The sequence below is a fragment of the Aphis gossypii genome, chromosome 2, assembly GCF_020184175.1.
Source record: "Aphis gossypii isolate Hap1 chromosome 2, ASM2018417v2, whole genome shotgun sequence".
In the NCBI taxonomy this organism is placed as follows: domain Eukaryota; kingdom Metazoa; phylum Arthropoda; class Insecta; order Hemiptera; family Aphididae; genus Aphis; species Aphis gossypii.
This window is the reverse complement of record NC_065531.1, coordinates 44,937,109-44,953,705: the sequence shown is the minus strand read 5'-3', so window position 1 is coordinate 44,953,705 and position 16,597 is coordinate 44,937,109. Positions and strand designations below refer to the sequence as shown.

Sequence of the window (16,597 nt, the reverse complement as noted above, 5' to 3'; positions counted from 1 at the left end):
GAGAGCCCTAAGACCGGTGTCGAGACGACGGTGTTTCGTTTCTAGGAAACATACAATTATTGTTCTGCATAATATTATACAGATAACAGATAACAGATACCATCACCTAGTGCTGAATGTAACCTTAATAATATAATACGCGTTATAAGTCGTAATACATTTTCCTGTCTATTATATGTAGCTATTACTGTATATAATTTTAAGTCGTCAGTTGGAAAATGTCGGACGGAGACGTGGATACGAGCACTACCGCCGATTCGTCGTTCGAGTCAAGTATGGTAAGCAAACCTCCGACTTCGGCATTATCATCGGACTTGTCATCTACTTTACAACCGTCGTCTAGCGCATTGATGTTTAATTTCCTCAACTACGATCCGTATTGCGACCGTAACAGTTCCAACGTCACGTAAGACCTCCTATCGCATGTGTATTATTATTAATATATAGGTTATATTAAAATTCAATAAAATGGACAGTATAGTGTGTCTATGCGATTTGTTTCTTAACACAATAATTGTATTTATAACACATTCGTTTTAAATTTAAAAATATGATGTCTGATATGATTTTTAAAATGATAAAAATATCATGACTAGGACTCAAATTTGTATGATCTACAATTCTTTAAAATAAAGGTTGAAATGACTGAAAACATAAAAACCTGCTTTAAAATTAAAAAAAATTGACTAAAATTTTTTTTTTTTAATATCATACATAGTATAATACAATAAAATGTTTATATCTAAATCAAAAACATATTGTTATGACTAAATAAGACGTATCTAGAGCCTAAATTATTTATAACTATATGTATTTATACAGTATTCATTTTATAAATAATTGTAAAATTGGGCTAAAATATAGTACATTAGGTTAGTTCTGTTTAAAATACTTTTAGTTTAAATAAACTAATTATTTTATTACACAAAAAATACAAAAAGTATTTACAACAAAAAAGAACAACGTTAATTAAAATTTGTTTCATTCAATTATGCATGACTTACAGCTGCTTTTTTTTACAGCGAACATCACCATTATATTATTCAGAGATTAATTAATTATAACTATAATTATAATAAAATAAAATTGAGTCATAAAAACAAATATAAATGCATTATCAATCAACGATTTTTTAATTTTTTTTCGACATGTAAATTTGTGCGGCACTGAGAATATTACCAGTAAATATATAAATATAAAATTATAAAATAATAATAATATATTATTATTATTATTAATATTTATGTAAAATAATTATCACAATCAAAACAATAAAATTACGGTTGGATATTTTTATATTTTCAATTCTTGCCTTTTGGCCTTTTGGCGTTGGAATACCTGACTCATCGGTCCTCCGATGATCGCTGGGTTTCCTTGTTGACTAGATCAATACTGGATATAAAAAACTGTAAAATATAGGTATTAAATTGATGCATTGTATTGTTAATTAACAAACAAATGTCTTTATAAGTAAAATATTAAACTATTTCATAATTGTTATTAATTTTCTGATGGTGATATTCTCTCACTGTATCGTCTCAGTATTAATTTTTCAAAATATGTATTTTCGCAGATCATATTCGTCGTTCACTTACTTCGTTTGCCGTTCCCTCGGGCTCGGATCCTTATGCATGCCATACTCGTTTAAGCAGGTGGGCGTGGTCACTGGCTTGTTGTTGAGCTTTATCGCTGGATTTACGTTTACATACTCATTTACCCTTTTGGTGAGAGCACAAATATTTTCATTAGAACCCCCGTGGAAAGTTACACACGTAAAATATGTATACAATATATATATTATGTGAGTTGTGGATATAGGGTGGAGTAGGAAAAACACATTCCGTTTCTTAGAGTTAAAATATAGCCACGTAATCCAAGTTGGTTACCCGGTAGTAACAATGCATAGGTGTCGTAAAAATCGATTAATCCTTTTTTATGTAAGTATAATCCTTTGTATGCTTACACGCGTTCATATATGTCTGTAGATAAATGTTCGCGATTTAAAATGTCGAGGACATAACTCGAGGTTTAAATTTTTAAATTTTATGTTCAACTTTTATACTCGAGAATATGAATCAGAACAATTATTTTTATCGAATGCGCACAGTGTTGGATGATACATAAGGTTATTGAATTTAAATGATACCTATTGTTATCTAGAACATCGTAGGTATTGCATAAAATCTACTACATATAAGTAGATACAATATGACAATATATAACATGCAATTTTAGTTAGTAAAGACGTTTATCATTTATACTTGTTACTAGCATGACATGATTATCAGTAACTTAACTTTCATATGAACAATTATCGTTTTCAATATTTGCATTTATCACACAAGTAAAATCGTTCTATATATATATATATATATATATATGGGCGCCCGGGAATTGGGCCACAATTCACTTTTTTTTCCAAAGGTATACGGTAATCGGGCCACTAAAATTTTATATTTATTACAAGTAGGCCCGGTAATTGGGTCACTAAAATTTTATATTTATAATAGGCAGACACGGTGATTGGGCCACTATTACATTTAAAAAAATAATAATTAGTTAATAAACATTATATTATAATCGTATTAATAGTATATATTTGTGTGCTATACTTTTATGACCCAATATCCAGGTACACTTTAAAAATATATATTTAATTTGTGGCCCAATCTCCGGGTAGAAAAATGTTAACAAATATTTTATACAAAACAGATAGGTTAAGATGTGGCCCAATTCCCGGGCGCCCAAATATATATAAATATTAATATGTATAGCCGTATAGGTCTTGTATAAGGGCGATAGATCTTCTGACGAAAGTCAAAATTTCTTATTTTAAATGTATTTTAAAGTGCCGTTTTAGGTATAAAATATGTCAAATACACAGAGTGCCAACAGTGTCCTATCAAAACATGATCGAGTACGGTTTGGAGCATGGCCCTAAAGCAATTAGATGTCTTTCAATGTTTTTCAGGTAAATACTATTGTATGTAATTATATTTTTTTTATTTAATATGCTCGAAATGGTATTTGTTTACAAACAGTTTTTAGAACAAATTCAAAACGTTACACTGATAACGAATGAAACATATATAAACATTATAATATTATATGTAGACTTTTACTAACGGCCCAATTCCTTTTACTGTTACACATTATTTTGTTTATACACCGAAAGGTTTACGTTTATCGCCATGAACTTGATGTTGAATTTCGGAAAGAGTTGTCTGTACACGAAATTCGCATCGCTGGCAATTCAAGAGGTACCTTACTTACATAGTACTAAAGTTTATGTTACCGTAATGTAGTAAATTCAGACATAATTGAAAATAGCTAGTCAAACAATATACTACTATTGGTACGTTAGTCATTATTTATTTGTAACACAAACATATTATATATATATTATAATTTTGACTTGATAAGTCAGACAATGTTGTACGTTGATACAATTGATAGTCGTTTTGACATTTCCGATTGTCGTGTACACAATATTATGTTATCTGTTTTAGAGTATCAATTTTTGATTATTAGATTTTAGAAAGACGAAGGTGCTCCATTTACTGCTAGAGATAGTTAAAGTTTAACGGTACCTCAAAGATTCCAACATGACTATAAAATTCAAATCTAACTAAATATATACAACTAAGCGATTTTGCACTTCAAAATGACACATCATTATGTCGTACCGACCATTAATAAATTATCTACAAATACATTTGAATACCAAAATACTTATTATTACTATAAAACTCCCCTGAAACCATAAAAAACACTTTTAAAAAATAGTTAAATTTTTTCCAATCAATCATGAATTTTTTTTTTTGCTAAATCATTTTGTGAAATGTTAAATACTTATTTAATTATTATAGTTCTGTTAATTTTGTCTTTGACTACAATATGACCTTGCTAATCACCAAAAATATAATTTTTATATGGTATTGTTGCCTTTGTTAGGCATTTACTAAAACGAAAAGGCAATGATATCGATGCCTATAAAAAACGGTTAACAAATATTAGCTATTTTTAATAATGTCTAAATATTATTATTTATTTTTTATTACATAATATATACTTTATTATGCTTATAAATGGCGAAAAACTTAAACAAAATTCCAACACGTCGCTTCTTTGTAACGCAGTTGTTTACCGAGATAGGATTTGACGTGAATATTTTGGATGTTTCCCTGAGCTATGAAGTCGTGTGCTTGTCGTTCTTGCTGTTACCATATACCGAGCATATGAAACCGGTATACGTCCTCAGCCGTATTGTTTGTACTGTTTCGTTGTGCATCACCTTCTACATTATATTCAAATCGAACATACATATTGACAGCCAGATGTTGATGTGTGGCAATTGGACGGACGTTTTTCAATTCTTTGGAACATTTTTGTTCTCTATCATACCTGTAGTTCAGGTAGATATGTTAGCAAATATTTAATACCTATATTAATATTATATATTGAAACTGTAATAAAACTTTTATACATTTGTAATATAGATTAGCCAAAAATAGGTTAGGTATATATCACCTTAATTATTTATCTATAATTTTGTTATTTTTTAGAAGGTTTGATTAAAATACTACTCACAGTTGCAGATACACATTATACTATACTAAATCGACGACTCACGACTATAGATTTTGTTCAATAAAAATAATAACCTCAAAATAGTTACTATGAAATGTAGTATTAGATTTGTTCGAAATTTATAAATTTATAAATTTTTATTTCAACCAAATGTTGTCTTCAGTTTAATTTATTTTATTTTCACGATTTAGTTATTTAACACATTCGAAATTTTGTTAGGTACTATACTCGTATATGCAGCATAATACATTTTTCATAATTATAATTATCATTCTTAGGCAAATTGCAATTAAAAGCTTAAAATATTAAAATAAAAATAGTTGATTGATTTAGGTGCTTAAAATTGAAGACAGATTGATCAAACCCGAGAATTTCGTCAGGCCATTTAACCTTTTGAACCTGTCAATGGCTGTAATGATAAACACGTACATTGTAATTGGCCTGTGTGCGTATTTGGATCATGAAGAAGTACCTATAGTTATTGGAAATTCAGTATCTGTATTCAAAATCATTCCAGCGATCAGGTAACATAATATTGGATAGGTGTACAATTTAAATATTATACATACGTGTTTTTACGTATGAAGAGAATTGAAGTTGTTAAATGTATACTATACGTAATTATTATTGTGACTGAGCGGTAGAAACGTTATCAAGGCATAGTTTAGAAAAGTAAAACACGATATCGATAATAATAATACTATACAAAAGCCGACAATTTAAATATTTTATTAACTAACAAGTGTTTTATGTATAATTACTAATGATGATGATTTATTTATTTGTGTATGTAAATAGGTCCCGAACTATCATCAAGTCATGTGTCGCTGCGAATATCATATTTTTTCACAGAGAATTGTGCTTAGAATCGGTGTTTTTGTGGTCGCCTTCGATGAGTGTGACGAAAATTAAAAGTGATAAAAAAATGCCGTTTACCACATATTTGTCACCGCCTTTTTTGGCGGGACTGTTGGCGGTCTCCAAAATCTTGTACACGTTCTGTTCGTTTTTGGGTATGATCATCATGTTAATATGTCATATTATGTATATACTTACTTGAAATAGCACACAGAAACATCTGATTACCGAAAACACCGTCATAATCCACTTGAAAAGTGTTAATCATTAACCACATCACACATATGTAATTATGGGATTCTCACAGTAAGATCGTATGTATGATCAATTCGACTAGGGTTATTGTCGGCATTTTTCACATCGATATTTCGGTATACTCTGTGTTTAGTTATTTTCGATTAACGGGCACACTTTTAATATTGAAGTAAAAGGTTTATAAGAATTAGTATGAAATATCAATTGCAGTTAAAAAGAAATTTGTAAAAAACAAAAAAATTCACGTATGTGTTAACATATTATGGGCAGGAAAGGATTAATATTAAAAAAAAAAAAAAAAAAATTAAATATTCTATACTAATTACGATAATGATCAAACGACGTAAAATTTAAGCTAATTTACAATTTCCTTTTAATTGTATGAGTATTTTTTTTAATCAATCGGAGGTACACATAAACACACTTATAATACAATTTTGTTCTATTTTATGTTTATGCCTTAATATATTGAACATAAATTTTACTTAAACGAATTTTCCGAGGTCCGGCAAGCACACATGACATTTATTATATTATGTAATGTTATTATTATTTATCACATAAAACCCATTTAGACATTAAACCGACTACCAACGGACACTGATTTTTTTGCAGTTACCACCGCAGTGCCGTCGCCGGCGACTAGAAGCTTCCAAGCGATAATGGCTCTCATCGGCTACCTGGGTAACGCGTGCAACATGCTGGTCTACCCGTACGCCGTCGAGCTGTGCGTGACGTACGCTCTGCACGGTATGTCGGCCAGACCGTACGTGATCGCCAAGGACATGTGTTTCGTCCTTATCGGTTTGTTGGTGTTCGCGTGCGGTACTTACGCAGTCACAGCTCGTTTAATCGGAGACGCTGACTGAAGACGGATGAAATTGACACCTATATTATTCATAACTCCTCGTGTATTGTATATATTTATTTTTTCGTTACAGATTTTTTTTTATTATGGCGATAAAAAAATAAAATAAAATAAGTTTCAAAGGTTTCCATAGACACGTGTAATAGTTATTACTTATATGGATGTATAAAACGCGCGAGGCTATCACCTCCGGTTGAGTGCGGCCTATCCTTGGCTTAAGAATCTTATACTAAGTCAATTTATGACCGTCGGTGCTTTAGACGCCTGTAACTTCGTTGATTGAAGAAGTGGAATTGCAGCCGGATTAGTGTAGTGTTAGTTCAGCTTTTTCTGGTGTTTAATGGTAGACTTGCAGGTGATCTCGTTCTCGGCAGAGCGCATCCTGGCGGATAAAGTAATCGTACCGCGGTATTTTGAGACAATATAGTATGAACAGCGATGTTTCGACAATAATAGTGCTGATTTTGTACTTTCTGGCACGATTCCTGCTATACAATAGGTATTATAATCAATCACTTCGTACAATAGAAGTTTGCTTGTAATAATTATAAGTTTTAAGGTCAGTTTTCAAGATTTTGTAATAAATTGATACTTTATGTACAAATATTATACTCGAATCATTATTAGGTATTCTACTATACATTTATTATTGTGCACACAATAAAGATTTAGAATTATTAAAGAATTAGAAAAGCATTTAAATTGTGTAATAATTGTGTATTCCTTATTGGCTTATACAATGATTAGACATATTTTAAATTTTAATATTCCTACAAAAATAAATCCTGGACGAATACTGAGTAAATGTAGCAGAGTAATTTATTGCGAATTCCAATTAAAAAAGGATGTTCAAATGCAATAATTATTACATTTTAAAATGGTATCTATAGGATATATATCATATGATACATATCATCTATTGGATGAACTATAGGATTTATTCATAAAGTTAAATAGCGCACGAATAAAATTATATTGGTTATTATTAATAAGATATTATCAATAATAAATCGTACGCTGCCGTACATTACGGTGTTTACGCAAGTATAATAAAGTGGTTGTATTTTTGGTTAATGATTCGATCAATGACTGAACGAAGTCAATAAAAATAACTATAATGTCAACACTGTGTTAACATCGTACTTTAATATCTACGTGCATACAAGGTATACCGTATTCATATAAAATATTACTAACTGTTATGTAACTACGTATGTGAAGAATAAGTTTTTGGTTGTACGCTTGCACTGGGGTTGTATTTAGGTCAATACTCAATCGAGAGTCCGAGAGCGAAAAAGTATTTTAGTGTTCTGAAATAAACAATATTATTTTTATTTAATACGTTTAGTTTATTTCGTTAGTTAGTCATTGTCAGTTTTTATCGATTCGCGTTCAATTGCTCTCATTAGATTGATAGTTTTATAATTATATTTAGTTATATTTCAATTTAAACGAAAAAATACAACACTTACACTCCTCAGGATAGTCGAATTGCATTTATTACCTAAAAATAAAGTCGAATTGCACTTGAGTTGAAAAAGGGTAATAGTCGATCTGCACCCGGGTAAAAAAACAGGTAGTGGTCGAACTGCACTCAGGCTCAAAAAAAAATATTTCTACAAAAATATCATGCATTTGAACTTTTAAGGGGTTAATAAAAGTTTAGAAAACACTCATTTCCTTTCCCACTTACAAGCTTAGGATTGAAAATGATTTTAATCATTGATGTAGTTAGAACACAGTCTATGACGTGTTTTCTTTATGTAGAATAATAAGTTGTGGATTCCAATCAATCGCTATCATTGTATTATACAAAACTTGCAACTGATTACAAATCTAAATAATAAACTGGAAAATGATGTTTTGACACAATTAAAAATAGACAATTATATTTTGATGCAGAGTACTGATTCAACATCCATACTGAAATTCCTTAGGTTTTTATTACATTTTTTTTTAAATATAAAAAATAACAATATTAATTCAAAAACTATCTAGGTTACAATGCATCGCAAATATGGCCTCAACATTATAGGTACACAAAACCCACAGATACTCCTTGAGTATAGTACAAAAAATCTCAATAATTTAATAATATAGTCTTATAAAATATTTAAAAATTCATTCAATAAATATTAAATAACTGCAAAAGAATAAGGGGGTGAACATACTTGGTAAATTACCAATAATTATTTTGTTTATTCACTAGATCGTAGGACATGATATTTAAAAGGTTTATTATTATTATTATTATTATTATTATTTGTAACTGTGTTTAATCATGCAAAGAGGAATTCCATTTTGAAAATTATTTATTACAAATTACAATGATAATAATAAAAATCATATAAGTTGTAATTATAGGTTTACAAAGATGTTTTTCTACAGATTTAAATGGCTGGAACTAGGAATCATATTATTGGAACGTGAAGAACGTATCTTAACTAGTTATGTGTTGGTCAAAAAGATTTTTGTTTTAATTTACGTCACATTGTTCAAATTGCACGATTTTTATTTACTATTAATTATTTATTTCAGTTTGTTCGATTTATATTAAAATTTATAACTTAAAACATTAATTCGTTTTCTATTGGAGTTGACGCAAAGAAACTGCAATTAAGATTTTAATGAGTTTTTATAATTGATATTAATGAATAATGATAATATCACGATTGGATTGAAATTCAATAGGAATTATAACAACAAAACAGTCATTACTGTAACTGCAGTGAAATACAAATAAATAGTTAATACTTAGACATATAGGTATAGTGTATATTTTTACTGTAGTACACTATAAGAATTTCAACTATACTCCAAATTTTCTACATAAATTGTTTTATAAATATACAAATAAATGGTGTATCGATCTAGTATATTATACAATATACATACGTATAAGTACAACACCTTATACTTGACGTTTGTCGATCGAGTGTTAGTGTACTTGTTCATTGTTATATATTGGTATTCTAATTTTTTTTAGATTTTTCATATTGAATAATATTATATGAATTGTGAAATTGAATATCATTATATTCGGCTATGGATTGATATTTAAATTTGTTTGACAAAAAAAATAAAAAATCTATATTAAAATCTAAAATGCATTCTAACAAATTTAAAATTCAAATTAATACGAAACAATATAATATTCACCATCGCATGTGACAAAAAAACGAGTAAGTGACGAAGTAAATATAATCTCATTGTATGAGTGATTTACATCAACACGCAAATAACAATGAAAATGAAATACCATAATTGAATATAGTAGAATATTTTTGATTTAAAAACCGAGGAAATCACCTAATGTAATTCTTTTAAGTCACGTGCGGTTTGATGACCTAAAGAAAAATAATATTTTTTAATCGCATTATAACCTATCATCACACATGAAAACGCCTCAGTTGACGCTTATATAAGCCGTAATATGTGGACAAAATGTATAATGCAAGTTGAATAGTATTGTATTGACGTGGATATAAGTGGCGAGCCCGCTAATACGAAAACTCGTTACGACTAAAGGATTTCGTTTGCAACAAGTTTTCCCGATTTTGCTTTATCGGTATTCTTTTGTGCTAGAGTATCTATAAACGAGTTATGACTTGGTCGGTTACATTGGTGAAAACGAATATCGTTGAAAACGAAAATAAACGAATGTATATTCGCGTAAATGCATCGTTCAAAAGAGTTGTAATGTTGCGAAGGTGGTGGAAACCCAACGACTTATGTGGAATTTTCGACATCACAATCGCATATGTATTTTTTTATTTTATTTGTATTAGAGTGTAAGTCATAGCAATTTCAATCTTAAACTTTAAGGATGATTTCTTACAGAAAATCGAATCCAATAGGTACTTTGTTGAAGCAGGGAGGAGAGAATTAGTAAAAATTTCTAGTACTTTTCAAAATATTAGGTTATCATAAAAAAAAAAGAAAAAATAATTTCAATGTATACTTATAAATGAGTAAAAAACCTTGAAAATATTATATAAGGTTCCTTGATTTTCTTTCACTTAATGACTGGCTCAAACTTCAAAAACAAAATTTTTAAGTATTTTGTTGAGTTTCTTGACGGCCAAAACTTGAATAATCATTAAATAATAACACACAATTACTTTAGTGAAGTTGACACCTTGGCTAATAATAATGAGTGGTTCATGAATCACCTTTCATGTACAATTATTGTTCATGTATCAAAAAACAAGTATTTATTAATAGAGATAGAAATTTATAAGGATAAAATTTAAATTTTAGTAACGCATATTGTGATTTATGTATTTAGTTTAAATTTAGTTAGATTTTTTAAATTTGTTATACAAAATATTCATATTCTCGAGTGTGATGAAGCTACCATTTTTTTTTCATAAATTAATTTATTGCGATCCATATGTACAGATCACACTTAAATATATTATACACTTGAATTGTTAAACTCTAAAATAACTAACTAGTGAATGTGATATTTTTACTTTTTCATGTTGTTTCATATTTAGAAGTTGTTAATCATTGGTAATTAGTAGAACTGTGAATTTGTAGGAAAGTGTGTTTTTTATCTCATAGTGAAACATAGTTTTTTAAGCAAAAAATTTGAATCAAGTGACAAGAAAATTATTTATTATATCGTTTTCCCCACTTAAGTCATATTTTACTATTTTAGTGCATTTTCCAGTATTTTTTATCAAATTCCGTAAATTAACATTTGTATACATAAATATTTTTTATTTTGCACACATGCTGTACCTATATGGTAAAAATTTATATTTTATAAAATAATATTTTACAAGCTGTATAAGGGACCCTTATTAAGGGTGTAATTACAACGTTTTGGTTAGGATTTAATAAGATAAGACAATTAATGGAGTAGTTATTTGTGACATATCAGTTATAAATATAATTAACTAATAAATTAAGTAGGTTAATCTAATTTTTGCATTTGTAATATAAATATTAATATGAATAATGAATAAAATAAAACACAAATTTTCAGAGTAATATTTAAAAACAATTTCAAAGGAATTTTTACTACAATTTTTGTCTTATTAGGTATTAGGTGAATTTTTTATTACACTTTTTGACATTTTAAGAGCATTTTTATTGAATTTTTTGACATTTTAAATACAGTTTTTAAGGTTTTTACTGTATTAAATTTATAGCCCAAGTAATTAGTGTTATATTTCATGGGTTGCTTCAAAAAGTTTTATAGTTTATATCCAAACTTTTGTTCTTTTTGATTTATAATATTAGTGCCTGTTATATGTATACATTATTCTTTTTACATCAATTCATTAATATTATAAAAACATATCAACTATTATTCAATATATTGAAAAAATAATTATAAAAATGTACAATTATTTAAATTTTATACTACTATTATATAATATTACACATTGATTTAATATTTATATTTTAGATGGTCGGTATCATATTTATTACTTTGTAATGTAATATTATTGTTTAAACAATCATATACGTAAAAATTCGTGTTTCATGGTTATATATGAAATTATTTACAAAATTTAAATTTTATATTTCAAAATTGGTTGCTTGTATATATATATAAAAATAAACAAGTATATTATTTCATCAGCACATTTATAAAAAAAAATTTGCAAATGTAATTTTAATTTATAAATGAAGTCAAAGAATAATTAGGATGATCCCCAAGTAAATATTTGTAGGTGATATGTACTGGTATAGAATCAACGCTGCAGGGCGTAGTCTGTTTGTGGTGAATCAACCGCAGATCGTTAGAACGAAATTCCTTATCCTTTATATAAGCATTTCCGGAGTGCCATATTATACCGTTTTCACAAGAATAGTACACGGTACACCGTCCTCGTGAAAAATGTTCTGTGTATTTTAACAAACAGCTAATGAAATATTCAAAATATTTGATTTGTTTGTTTAAAGTTACCGCGATGAGGACATTATGGTTTCCAATATGATTAATTAGCACTACAGCAGCTGTAGCTATTATACACTTCAGGTGTGAAAAAAAGTTTTCTGATGGTTTTTTTCCTACTTAAAAGAGCCTAAAGTAATACAGACTTATAGCATATAGGTATTACAATTCAAAAATAAAAACCAAACCACCTGAATATGAAATTTTAATATGATTTATTAAGGTCAAATGCGTTCGGGTACATTTACCAAAAATAAAACTAAAACGAATTAGTAAAATACGTATATTCTCGGGTAGGTAGGTTTTTATATATTATACATACTACGTTTGGCTACATTTATTTTCGCTATTATTTTATTAAGTCCATTAACACACGACCTGGTAGCTGAGAAACAACATAATTATAGAGACATTGGCTGTTAATCGTATTCCGAAAATGTTCATACAATTTGTCTACCTGCAAACATATGTTGGCTTTGAAGATAAATTTAAGCTTTGAGCTGTCAGAATGCTACAAAAATATAACCTTCAGGGTACTAGGTCATTGTTTTGCCAACTGACCAATTAACATTATGTATATTTAAATAATGTAGTATGAGTGTTACAGAAATAAATAAAATGGGACAAGAACGAATGATGATACATTTTAGTTTAGCACTGAAAAATTGTATATTTGGATAAGTATCAGTTAAACGACAAATAATATAAATTATATGAAATTGAGTAAAACGTTTGTCAACTAAATGATGATTGTGAACGATTTTCATTTCTATAAGATAACATATTTAATCGGTACGCATCATATAAATGAAGCATACTTACATAAATCCTTTGAAAATATAATATAGAAAAGATCAGATGATATGACGTATATTATCCTACATAAAAAGTCGGATATAATTTATTCATTGCACAAGAATAAAGGGCAGGATATAAGTTATTATTATTATTTATAACTTATATAGTTGGTACAACAGGCTACCTATACTCGAAAACTATAATATTATGAAATGTATTTACTGTTTAATATACATTTTTCAGATAGATACTTGTATACAGTGGGTTATTATTGATAAAAACATTTAACACAATATTTTTTATAACTAGTTATAATTACTTAACACTTGTGAAAATATAACACGTAAAATATAAGTACGGAATGTCTTAGTTAAACTCTATAATGTATAACGTATCAACTAAATATAAATGAAACTATTGTAATTTATTATTTCACTAGCTATATTCTATGATTAATTTCATTATATTTACATTATTATTTTGTTCCAGCATTATTTATAGCGGATTATACTTAATTAATATGCGTAATCACGTAAGCACGTGTCTTATAATTAAAAACTTAACTACTAACTAGTTCTTATATTCATTATACTAAATAAACTGAGTTATTTATAAAAATACTTTTAATAAAATAAACAGGTTAACAAAAAGGAGATAATTTTTAAAAGAAACACAGCATTTTACAGTTAAAATAAATTCTGCGGGTTGGAAATCGAAGATAAATACTTCATCCACGTTGATAAACTATATTGTAGTAGTTTATAGTGATGTTATTTCAACAAAACAGTTAAAAAAATAAATATGCTTTTTTTTGTTCTGTAATTAATAGAATAAAGACTAAGGAGTTTATAAATATTTGTCTTGTTTAACATCAGTTTCACCATCACTAAAAGTAAGGCATTGTCGCTAACATGTGTTTCCGACAAAATCAGTTTTTTTCCTCTGGAGACAATAATAACGATCAAAGAATATTTTTAAACTATCGCAATGACAAAGTTTATGAGGGAAACGTGTTTCAAAAGTGTGAAATTAGATGGAAATCAACTACGGTCCTTGAACGGAAACACGTGTAACATAATTTATATAGAAATAAATTATAATTTTATATTATGTACATATATAGTAGACAGCAAACGTCGTTCGGTTTTTTGTTTGTCAACGCTGGTGTTAGTTGAGTTTTCGTAAAATCCATTACACAGAAAGACTGAACGCCACTGTAGAACCCTCATTGCGAGAATACAAATTAATCAAAAATTGAAGATTTAATGAAAAAATAGGACAAGTGGGAGTGCGGAAGATGCCATTATAAGTTTCTGAGGCGACGCCTTAGTATGTGTTAATGTGTTATACAAAAAAAATAATAAAGTTTAGTTGTTAACTAAATTTATAGTAGTGAGATTAACCAAAGATATCGTGAAATAAATAAGAAATGAATATTAAAATATACATTATACACGATAATACCATACAAGTAATACGACGTAAAAACTATACAGTATACATATATACTTAACATATTATAATTTTCTTTACGTGTTATTGGAATCATGCTTGAGACAACATCGATAAATTCCTTGCTAAGTATTTTACAGATGGCGTATAGTACTTTCACTTTTGTTGGTTTTAAAGATACTGATATTTTAAGATAAGATATTTTAGATATTGGTATAGATTGCATACATGAATATTTACGATGTCCAAATAATTTTTTTTTTTTTTTTGTTCATAAAATGGTCATTATTTAGGTACACATTTATTTTAAATTCCAAGTGAAGTGATGAGTATATTGGTTTTACAATGAAGTGTGTATTTTTTTTTCTTTATTGTAATAATTATATAAGCTTATTAACGATCTTGTCTTCTCTCATACGATTTTATCAAAGTCCTCGAGCTGTAACTTTAAACTATGAGTGTTAAATACTCAAGTGTTTCTATCGAGTTCGAGGTCTTAAAATCACGTTACACGGCAGTATACGTCATACGAAATAATTAAGTGCATGAGAAGATCGCTGCGGTAAAATAATATCCACTTGTTAGTTATTTCCCAGTCATCATTAACCCTTGTAGTCATACAACTAATTTCATATCATTTTATTGACTCTATTTATTAGTTGAAATTATATAAATATTTATAAAAACGAGGAACTAGAAAAAATCACTGTAATAAGCAAAACAAATATTAAAATGAACAAACAATAATTTTGTAACATACAATTAACTATAATCCTAACCTGGATCAAATCGTTAACATAAAAATCAATTTAAAAATATAAAAATATGTATTTCATTCTATTAGAAAATAAATCACAATGACGTTGGGCCTCATTGTCCAACATATTATGGATAGTAATAATATTAATACTATAATTTAATGGTGTATAATATGTATTCCATTTCTTTTACACTCAAGCGACGCTTCAAATTTATTTAGAGTACTTGGAATAGTGCCCAAGCAAAAAAATGAATAAAAATGATGTGAGTCTATCCAATTCTTTACTGTTTAAACCTAAATGTATTTATCTAGATATTGATGTTAAATAGTTTTATGTCTGTTAAGCCGTCTTTCGCTTAAAATTTAAATGTTAATATAGTAGGTACCTATTATACTTACTAAACAAAAATAGTTTAATTTTGGCACTTAAATCAAATATACAAGGATTTTAATATATTAATAGATATGGATCCATTAGGCTTATTATTACGAATAAAGAAAAATGCCTTTTGTGTTTTTATACCCATTTTTTCTTAAGATATAATATATGCTTGCCAATAAAAGCCCTATAGAGTCGATATTCTGTATATATATATAACCAGTGGTATATTTGAGGATGGGTTCTAGAACTTCACGGCTCCGACAAAAAAGAGTTCACTATACCATTTACGGTATTGATTATAACTTATGGATAAGACCGAATATAATATAATAATATTACTTTTTTAACCCACCGTACTTATATTTATATAGAAAACAAATAAAGATTGGTATATGAATAATACAAATTATATTTTGTACAGAAAGAAAAAAATAGTACCTACTAATAAATATGTTTACATAAGATCGACTATTACAAATGTATTCAATTTTATTATTACTTATAATTAGTTGTGTGATTATTTTTGAAGTTAACATTTTTGTTAATGGATACACACTATAATAGAGACAACCAATACCACTCAGTCGCTCACCATACCCATACTTCATATTGTAATACATGACGTTATTATAAATATTAATACATACATGCTGTATAATATCAAAGTTAATATAATAAACAATATTTACGATCACGAAATATTTAATATTTTTATACCATCAT

At 27.8% G+C, this 16,597-nt stretch overlaps 1 protein-coding gene across 3 annotated transcripts; it reads left to right on the top strand.

Moving 5' to 3' along the window:
• On the top strand, nucleotides 1-6,699 carry LOC114124787 (proton-coupled amino acid transporter-like protein CG1139). 3 transcript variants are annotated; one of them, XM_050201741.1, is made up of 9 exons: nucleotides 1-118; nucleotides 182-406; nucleotides 1,574-1,724; nucleotides 2,850-2,971; nucleotides 3,176-3,260; nucleotides 4,140-4,415; nucleotides 4,924-5,114; nucleotides 5,389-5,603; nucleotides 6,319-6,699. In XM_050201741.1, exons 2-9 carry the CDS (start codon nucleotides 219-221, stop codon nucleotides 6,570-6,572), a joined length of 1,482 nt encoding a protein of 493 aa, XP_050057698.1. In that variant the 5' UTR covers nucleotides 1-118; nucleotides 182-218; the 3' UTR covers nucleotides 6,573-6,699. The 3 variants fall into 3 exon arrangements, with proteins under 3 accessions (XP_050057698.1, XP_027843958.2, XP_050057697.1); XM_027988157.2 differs by having other exon boundaries at nucleotides 8-278; XM_050201740.1 differs by having other exon boundaries at nucleotides 8-406.
• Nucleotides 6,700-16,597: the final 9,898 nt, after the last annotated feature.